This window comes from Papaver somniferum, unplaced genomic scaffold (genome assembly GCF_003573695.1).
Source record: "Papaver somniferum cultivar HN1 unplaced genomic scaffold, ASM357369v1 unplaced-scaffold_18, whole genome shotgun sequence".
Classification (NCBI taxonomy): Eukaryota; Viridiplantae; Streptophyta; class Magnoliopsida; order Ranunculales; family Papaveraceae; genus Papaver; species Papaver somniferum.
The window spans coordinates 7,005,868-7,016,029 of NW_020627707.1; the positions used below are offsets into that span (position 1 = coordinate 7,005,868).

The window sequence follows — 10,162 nt, forward strand, 5'->3', positions numbered from 1 at the left end:
AGAAACTGAAGAAGAAAAATGGCTCATTTGTTATGAATGGTAATTAATCTCGTTAATCAACTTCATAATCACTAATTAAATCGAGGACATATTAGCCATTATGTAAAATAGTCGGATTAGGGGTGGTTTTGACTATTACTATATTTCATGACTCTATTTTAGCATGTATGGCATTACTATTTTATTTTTTGGCCAGGGAAAAAGCAAAATTGTATTCAAAAGCAGTCACCAAAATAGGGACAAAAAAAAAAGAAAAAAAACTGGAAAAGTAAGGAAAAGCAAAATTCGGAACTGCAAACCACATCCTCCCAATTGCAAATAAAAACAGAAAAGAAAAAAAAAATCCTTGAACATGTCAAACTAAACCTGCTTGAAAATCCTGAATTTGATACAAAGCCAAACAAAACCTTCAAGAAACCCCAAGAGCCCCAGAAAAATCTGAAAGCAAATCATCCTCCAAATACACATTTTCATCCTGGAATGTGCATCTGACAGCTTCAATTTCCTCATCTTCTACAAGGCATTACTAAGAATAATATGATCCTCGTGAAAGAGAGCTCGTCTCTCTTCACTGCCATCATAGTTCGTGCAGTCCATGCATCTACAGTTTTCAGAACAGAGAATGTTGGCTTGAAGGCATTCACAATACTTCGTACAACATCTTGATTTCTTGCAATGGCATCCTTTATTGTGCTTTACGGTCGTTAAGATGTCACCCTGTTCCTCAGTCCATGTTTATCAACAACATAAAGTGAGAATGTAGCAAATGGGATTATAAGAATAGAAACTAGTATGAAGTTCTTCACCTCAATATTTGAAATTAGACAACTACATTTTTTTCATGCCTTCTCTTACACAAAAGTAACCACCTAACACAATGCAACATAGACATGGAACTATGGGCAGTTTGGGTTTATATTTACACATATCGTTGTCACTCAAAGACCCATTTTGAAGTAACCACATATTAAATGATATTGCAAGAAACAACATATAATAGAAGCATGCCAGAAAATAACGTCGAAAACACAAAACAGACTTGTTGATCCATGTGCAGAGGAGACTGAACAGTAGCAATCCCTTGCTCAAAAGTATCCCTAGAGTAAGTACTAAAGTTCTGCTTCAGCAGATCATGATGATACACCAAAATTAATTGGGACACAAGATGGTCACCACAGCACAGTTTTCATCAAATTCAATTCCGAACCAGCCATTAATATCTAACAGCATAACAAGTAAGAATCCATAAACACATTATCTAAACACTCAATGAGCTCGACAACATACCTTAAGGTCAACAACCCCATGAAGACTACTAGCAATCTTTGGCCAGAATGCATTTGAATTACGCTCTAAAGTAGCTTCCACAGCCTCTTGCCTAGAGGTCTCATTCTCAACATTGTTAAAACAATTTGTGCAGTTGCAGCCATCACAGTAAACTCCTGAAGCAAAGCACTCACAAGAATCAGATTTCCCATATTACTATAATTGGTAATAATTGCAAACCCTAGAAAAATGCATACAGATCAACATGCCAAAATATGAAAACATGAATAGGAACCCAAGCTTCACTTATGCCCACCCATGTGTGATTCCCTAAACTGGAATGAAACAAAATTCTTGATAAATAATACTTCCCAGGAATTCAACTATTTAAGATACAACAAAGAAAGACTCAAAATCACAAACAGCAGAATCATCATAGGGGGTATTGCAGAGTGCAGTTCCATAGAAGTTTTTGACGATCAACAACAAATGAAGAGATTAAGAGAACATATTCTTACAATTTCAAGCACCGTGAGTGTTTGCAATTGCATTGTTTTAGCTTCTTCCGACTACCATCTTTTACTTCCGCATTAGCCCGTGGTCGAACATTTGGGGATTCCGTCTTTCTGAAGAAAAAGGTGGTATTGTCAGAATTGTCATTAACTGAAATTTAGATACTTACTTAATGCATAATCAGTTTGCTATAAAGCATCCCAAAATTTCATGCACTGATGTCAATGCATATCAGTTTGGAATTTGAATACTTATTTAATGCATAATCAGTTTGCTATAAAGCTCATTGCTAAATACATATCACCACTATCAAGGTTCAAGATCCCTTGCTGCAGACATATAAGTATGGGTGTCAAACCTTGATAAGGCTATGGAGTGCACCAACAACAAATAAAGCTTATGAAACCACAACAGTAACACTGTTAGAAATTATATTCATTACAAACTATCAATGCTAGCTATTACTGTATCCAAGATACGTTTAATGAACTCTTCCCGATACAGACGCTTCTACACATTTAATGTTATTCATATCATACTTATATACAAGCAAGTCCAGGTGACTTACCCAACAGTTGTTTTAGGCAACAACTTAGTTCATATTGCATCCTCCAAATACGGCACAATCTCATGCCTAAGAATTCCAAATACGAGTCATATGACCGAAGAACGCATGATGAGAATTAAGACTAGATGTAACTAAAGATACAGATTACAAATGATAACCCTATTTTGATTTTCATGATAATTTTCAGCATCATACAAAAAGGAAAAAGAGGAAAGTCAGTAGCATTTTCACAGTAGTTCACATGGAGTCTAAAAGAGATTTAAGGCTATACATGAACTGGAGGTGTATGAAACACTTAAAACCAATTGAAAGGCTTCACGCCATGAAGGACGGATCAAATATTTGCATGAAACATAACATTACAACACATTTTGAAATGTTCTGCTCATTTTTTTTCATTTGAATTGTAAATAGTTGATATAATTTTTTCACAAGCTCTGACAGAACTGTACCTCCGTTGCAAACCCAGATGTAACGAAATTCTACCTTCTGTGATTTCATTTTTATAGGCAAGTGCTTAAAGGGAAACTTTGTCCCATTATTTCTTATTCTGTATATGCATCTAGTGCTTGGGTACCACAAAATTGAGCAGCAATCATACAAAGAGGAAAACTAAGACACACGAAAATCTCAAGCATCAAAACTACAGAACACGCCAGCATTGAATCTACAAGAAGCTATTCGGAGTTACTAATTTATTATTCAGAATACAGTACCCGACAAGTTTATGTGCAACAAACTTTTCAATCGAACTCTCAGACATCAAATTTACCGAAACCAAGATCATTCTAATAGTTCATAAATGAACAAGGGATGCATAATACCAGCTTAAAAAAAAGACACTGAATAATTAGTATTTCTTCCCCAATCCCTAGTTCATCCAACACTATCATGTACTCCAAATCGAAACTACCTCAAACACCGATCTTCTATAAAATCAAAGAAATCTTAAAACTCATGTATATGTATATGATACAAGTATACAACACTACCAGGAGCCAAATCATTATCATGAACATAAAAATTACTCATTAAATCAAAGTCCCCTAATTATTTTAAAATATTGCATTTGCCGAACCCCTAATTCACTTTTCTCAAATATCAAATGCCAAACCGCTAATTCACTTTTCTCAGATATCAAAAAGAAGGAAAAAATTATCTTATATTAATCAATCAAAACTACTAAAAAACCCAAATCCATTGAAATTCAAAATCCAAAAACCAAAAATTAGAAGAAAACTCACACTGGTAATAACGTAGGACAAGCAGCCAAAGGAGGAGGTGGTGGAGGAAAAACAACAAAAGGAGAAGAGAGTGACTTTGCAGGAGGAACAGCAGCAGAAGAAGACAGTGACAATTTCGCGTGTGTTATTGGTAATGGCGTTTGTATTAACGGACCTTTTCGTTGTGGAATCTGATTCTGCTGTTGTTGCTGTTGTTGTTGAGGTTTAGGCAAAATAGCAACAGGAGTCGTACATGATGTTGTAGGTGGTGTTGATGAATTAGTAGTAGTAGAAGAAGAAAACGCGGTAAAATCTAGTTGTCTGGAAAATTCTGTACCATTTACAGTATTCCCTCCTGTTATTGCAGCATTGGCAGCTACCTGCTGCATGTATAAGGCATTACTCTGATTACTATGATCCTCGTGGAGAGAGCTCGTCTCTCTTCACTAGCATCGTAGTTCTTGCAGTCCATGCATTTACGAATTTCAGAACAGAGAATGTTGGCTTGGAAGCATTCACAATACTTCTTATGACATCCTGATTTCTTGCAATGGCATCCCTTCTCCTCCTACACTGGGTTTAGACAGTCCATGTTTTGTCAACATCACCAAGTAAGCATGTAGAAAATGAGATTATATGAAAAGTAAGTTCTAGCGTGCAGTTCTTCATTTAATATTTGAAATTAGTCGACATCATTTTTTTGTTGCCATCTCTTTCTTACATGCTAAATCGTCAAATCTAACCTAGCACACTGCAGCACAGACATGGAACTATGGGCAGTTTGGGTTTATATTTACACATATGGTTGTCAATAGTAGCAGTCCCTTGCTCAAAAATATCCCTAGAGTAATAACCAAAGTTCTGCTTCAGCAGATCATGATGATAAATTAAAATTAATTAGGACACAAGATGTTCCAAAGCCATTAATCTCTGACAGCATAACAAGTAGTAATCCATAAACACATTGTTTAAAATATCAATGAGTTCGACCACATACCTTAATGTCACGAACCCCATGATGAATATTAGCAATCTTTGGCCGGAATGCATTTGGATTACGCTCTAAAGTAGCTTCCATGGCCTCTTGCCTAGAGGTCTCATTCTCAACATTGTTAAAACAATTTGTGCAGTTGCATCCATCACAGTAAACTCCTGAAGAAAAGCACTCGCAATACCTGTCAAATAGAATCAGATTTCCCAAAAATAAATAATTGCAAACATAATCTAGAAAAATGCATATAGATGAAGATGCCAAAATATGAAAACTAAGAAAAGGAGCCAAAGTTTCATTTATCCCCACCAAAATGTGTGATTCCCTACGGAACAGAATTCATGATAAGTAATACTTCCCAAGAATTCAACTATTCAAGATACAACAGAGAAAGATTCAATATCACAGACACAAGAGAAAACAAACATAGAGGGTATTGCAGAGTGCATTTCCATAAGAAATTGTATGATATATTCTTACAATTTCAAGCACCGTGAGTGTTTGCAATCGCATTGTTTTAGCTTCTCCCGAGTACCATCTTTTACTTCAGCATTAGCCCGTGGTCGGGCATTTGGGGATTCTGTCTTTCTGAAGAAATAGGTGGTATTGTTAGAATTGTCATTAACTGAAATTCAAATTTTGTGTAGGAGGTTCATCTAATGCATAATCAATTTGCTATAAAGCATCCCAAAATTTCATGTACTGATGTGAATAAAAGAAATAAAGACAAAGGAGAACTTCAAATGAGTTAGCTCATTGCTAAATACATATCACCACTATCAAGGTTCAAGATCCCTTGCTGCAGACATTTAAGTATGGGTGCCAAATGTTGATAATGCTATGGGGTGCACCAACCAACAAATAAGGTTTATGAAACCACAACCACAGTAACACTGTTAGAATAATATTAAATAACTAAATTAGTTCTACAAACTATCAATACTATTACAGTATTTCTGCATACAAGATACATCTTCCCCGTAACAGAAGCTTCTATTCATTTAACGTTATATATATCATATTTATATACAAGCAAGTCCAGGTGACTTTCCCAACAGAAAATGTCAACTTGATACAGCAGAAAGTATCATCAAAATGGTAACGGAGCCTTAGTTCTGCCACCTAAATATCTTGGAAAGCTATGTCTCTTAAGGGTTCCAGAGAACCAACAATGAGAATTAAGATTCGATGTAACTATGGATACAGATTACAAAAGATGACCCTATTTTCTACATCATAATGACGATAAAATATTCAACATCGTACAGAAAGGGAAAAGAGGAAAGGAAGTAGCATTCCACAGGAGTTCATATTGAGTCTAAAAGGGATAAAGGCCATACATAAACAAGAGATGTACCAAAACACTTAACACCAATTAAAAGGGTTCATGCAATGGAAGGATCAAATATTCACATGAAACATAACATTACAACACATTTTGAAATGCTCAGCTCATTTTTTTCATATGAACTGTAAATAGTTGATACTTTTTTTCCATAAACTCCGACAAAACTATATATCCCTGTAGCAAATGCAGCAGTTACAAATTCAATCTTCTTCGTTTTTTCTTTTTAGTAGGAAATCTCTTGAAGGGAAATTTTGTCCCAATAATTTTTATTCTGTAAACATCTAGTGCTTCAGTAGCACAATTTTGAGCACAAATCATACAAAGAGGAAAACTAAGACACACGAAACTCTCATGCATCAAAGCTACAAAATACTCCAGCATTTAATCTACCAGAAGCTATCCAGAGATACTATTTAAACAGAACACAACAAGTTTAATTGAAACAAACTTTTCAATCAAATTCCCAAAAATCAAATTTACCACAAACAAGATCATTCTATAGTTCATAAACAGAACACACTGAATAATTAGCATTTCTTCCTCAATTCCTAGTTCATCCAACACTATCGTGTACTCCTAATCGAAACTACCTCAAACACCAATAATACAACATTACCTGTAGCCAAATCGTTTTCAAGAACAAAAAAGATACTCACAAAATCATATTCCCCTAATTATTCTAAAATCTCTATAATGCATTCGCCCGAATCCCTAATTAAAAATCAAGAAAAAAAAACTTACAACAATCAATCTAAAACCCTAAATCTATTAAAAATCTAAAACCCAAAACTAAAAATTAGAAGAAAACTCACACTGGCAATAACGTAGGAAGATCAGCCAAAGGAGGAGATGGTGGACGAGGAACAACAAAAGGAGAAGAAGAAAGTGACTTTGCAGGAGGAACAGCGGGAGAAGAAAACAGTGACGATTTCGCGTGTGTTACTGGCAATGGCGTTTCCGGCGGCGGTTGTATTGACGGACCTTTTGGTTGTGGAGTCTGATTCTGATGCTGTTGTTGAGGATGAGGTTCAGGCAAAATAACAACAGCAGAGGTAGTAGATGATGTTGTTGAAGTGCTGGTAGAAGAAGAAAGCACAGTAAAATCTAGTTGTCTAGCCGATTCCGTAACATTTACAGTATTCCCTCTTTCTGTTATCGTCTTCGTCATCTCCGATTCTACTTTCTCTGGCGGGAAATCATCTCCACCAACCACCTTCAACTTTCTCCATATCAACACAAATAGACAATCTCTTATACCAAAAATCAAACAAAAATTCAGAAAACAAAGATCTTCGAAACCACGAAATCAAAAAAATTCAGTACCGATCAACGCCGTCATCAACACAAACACCTCGCGAAATTGCAAAATCTCGTACGGAATCGTGTACTGGATAGCAAAATCGTGAGTCTGATTTCGATCTGGTTTCTCCAAAGAGCGAAGAAGATTGTTTGCGGGAGAAGAAAATAAAGAAGAAGAAAAAAAAGAAAGAAAAACTTTTCTTTGTTTTCTCCGGCAACTCTCCTCCTAGTGTTTGAGCAGAAATATTTTTTGAATTTTGTTACTTTTTATATAGATCTGGACGGTGTGGATTTGAGTTTGTCATAGGGTACGGATGGCTGTGTGTTGAACTTGGGGATAGGAATGGAGTGTGGTCTGGTCACTGTGGTGATCGAGGTTGGACCTCACTGGCGATAAAAATCCAACCTCCATCACCACGCCACAAGTTATGGTGCGGGTTGGCTGTCATCTATGTGAGAGACGGTTTTCAAATAATGCAAACCAAAAATTGGTGGTCCTCTTAAAAGAAAGAAATTATTTTATTTTTGTGGATTTTTTTTTTTTTTTTTTTGAAAGAGTTGTTCTTATTATTAATGCTATGCTGCTCGCACACGAGCCTCAAAAATGTACAAAATGCCTTCATTGTTTTCACAAGAAGATATGTGTACGAGAAGGGAATGGTACCATCAGAGCTGATGCACGATTATTTTCTTTTTGTGTGAGTTCTCTGATCAAGATTTCCAACGTGGATTCTGCATGGCCCGACATCTGATGACAAAGATTATTAATTAGCTTTGTCGGGTGGAACCTCAATTTAATTATCAGTTTGATGCACCGAATATTAGAGGTCATAGTCTTGAATAAAAAATTACTTCGGACTTAAGGATTCTGGGTTATGAGAGACCAGCAGAGTCGAAGGATGAGTGTATTTATGTGGGCAAAAATACTTCATTCGAATATCTTTCATTGTTTTGTGAATTAATAATTAACTATTTTGGTCTAACATATTTACGAAAACCAACTGAGGAAGACGTTAGAGAAACATTAAAGAAAAACGAGGATAGGGATTCCTAGGTAGTCTTGAATGTATGCATTTGGTATGGATGGGATGCCCTACTTATTTGGTTGGTCAATATAAAGGTCATTACCCAAACCAACTGTAATTCTTGAAGTTGTTGCTTCTTATGATTGTTGGATATGACACATTTTTTTTAGTTTTCCGGGTTCACAAAATGGTTTTTATGTTTAGTACAAATCGTCTTTGTTTGAAGATCTAAAGTATGGAATTTGATATTGCAGATGGATCTATCCAAAATAGTCAAACTTAGTTCAATGTTGCCATCAGCCTTCCTAACGGCAAATTGGGTCATTCGTACCGGTTTTTTAACATTAGACAAATGGATTTGAGGAAGTACGTGGAATAGGATTTTGGAATTTTGAAGCGGAAGTTCAATGTCATTTGTGGGTCATATCGTGGTTAAAGTGCTCGTGAAATGTACAAGACTATGCTCACTTGCATAATTTCTACATAACATGGTAATTCAGGACTATGATAATAAGAATTTGGTATCAGTGGGTAGCAAGATCTTGTCGTGGTTAAAGTGCTCGTCATAATAAGGATTTGACTAATCATGATGATGTAGATTTGACGCTCGAGATGCAACCAGAAAAGAGACTACCTGCAAGGAACTATGCGCAAACGACTAGTTACATTCAGAACCAGAATTTGCATGACATGTTATAAGAAAATCTGAAAGTCAATCTTTGGGAAGAGTTTGAAAGAGACGGCGGGCGTGATCTTTAAATTTTGTTTAGTTATTAGTTTTTTTTAATTATTTAATTATTTTTTATTAGTTAAATATTTAATTGTTAACTTGTTTTTATTTATTTTTTGAAGAAGTTAATTTGTTTGGAGTTTGTTATATTATCTGAATAGGGTGAAGAACGACGCCAAAATGGTTTAGTTAATCGGAGTTATTGGGGTAAAGTTCATGAAACCTTCTGCAATGACACAGGTAACCCTCACAACATGGAGCATGCACCACTGTTTTGTTGACCTTTTTGCAATAAGAAAACAAGTAGAAAAATTTATAGATTTAATTCGGATTGTAAGTCGATATATACTTAGGGATGAAACGTGTGATGAATTTGTTGTGCAATTTCGAGAAGAATGGAGGTGATGGAAAAAACCCAAATTTTAAATTTCAACTTAACATCAATTATCTAAATTCATAAGAGGTTATGGTTCATCGAATTCATCATTTTCGTCATCATCACCAGCTGGGTTGTTAAATGCCGACAATTGCTCCATATCTTTTTGTAGCTTATCAAAAGCCATTTGGCAGACATGTAGTCATCGGAGAATTAGACTTGAGAAAGCCGACATTTTTTCATCTTCTTATTTTGAAATTTGGACTTTTTACAAATCTAGGCCTCTTTTTTTATGGTTTACAAAACTAAGCCTCTTTTTTTTTATTTCTTGTAAAACTAGGCCTTATTTGACCAAAATCGATGGATGGAAAGTTAGCACCGTCAAGTGGAAGTAAAAAGACTTGTTAGTCATTTGTGAAAACCGGGGGTCTAACAACCACATCCAATATTTCGCTTAGCAATCTGTATGGACAAACTCTAATATACTTTCTAGAGAATCAACTAGACAGTCTGACTCAATCTAGATAAAAATATATCAAAGAATTTATATCTCAATCTCTCGATTTGATCTTTACTCAAGCAAATAGAAATCTGCGAGTCTTTATCAAAGAGAGATAACTTGGATGGTACCAAAGACCAATATCCAAGTGTCAATCAATTTAAATCAACAACCAAAAGGTCGGATATTTTAATTGATTGAACAACGCACAACATGGATTATTTCAATTATATAAACAAATATAATGCAAAATAGAAATAACACAGACACCAGAATTTTGTTAACGAGAAAACTGCAAATGCAGAAAAACCCCGGGACCTAGTC

The 10,162-nt window shown here is 35.3% G+C and overlaps 1 protein-coding gene across 1 annotated transcript; it reads right to left on the bottom strand.

Annotated features, from left to right (window-relative positions):
• Positions 1 to 342: 342 nt before the first annotated feature.
• LOC113337852 (protein tesmin/TSO1-like CXC 6) lies at positions 343 to 7,094 on the bottom strand. Its single transcript, XM_026583420.1, has 7 exons — positions 6,722 to 7,094; positions 5,042 to 5,149; positions 4,568 to 4,745; positions 3,592 to 4,143; positions 1,785 to 1,892; positions 1,288 to 1,442; positions 343 to 717 (listed from the first exon to the last, which is right to left on the bottom strand). The coding sequence occupies exons 1-4, from the start codon at positions 7,075 to 7,077 to the stop codon at positions 3,982 to 3,984; spliced, it is 804 nt and encodes a 267-aa protein (XP_026439205.1). The 5' UTR covers positions 7,078 to 7,094; the 3' UTR covers positions 343 to 717; positions 1,288 to 1,442; positions 1,785 to 1,892; positions 3,592 to 3,981.
• Positions 7,095 to 10,162: the final 3,068 nt, after the last annotated feature.

Excerpts from the sequence above, each read along its gene's own strand:
- LOC113337852 (XM_026583420.1), bottom strand. The coding sequence starts at position 7,077 with ATGACGAAGACGATAACAGAAAGAGGGAATACTGTAAATGTTACGGAA. Across the intron at positions 5,150-6,721 it reads CTTCCTACGTTATTGCCAGT|AAAGACAGAATCCCCAAATG; the intron begins GTGAGTTTTCTT and ends CTATTTCTTCAG. Across the intron at positions 4,746-5,041 it reads CACTCACGGTGCTTGAAATT|GTATTGCGAGTGCTTTTCTT; the intron begins GTAAGAATATAT and ends TCTATTTGACAG.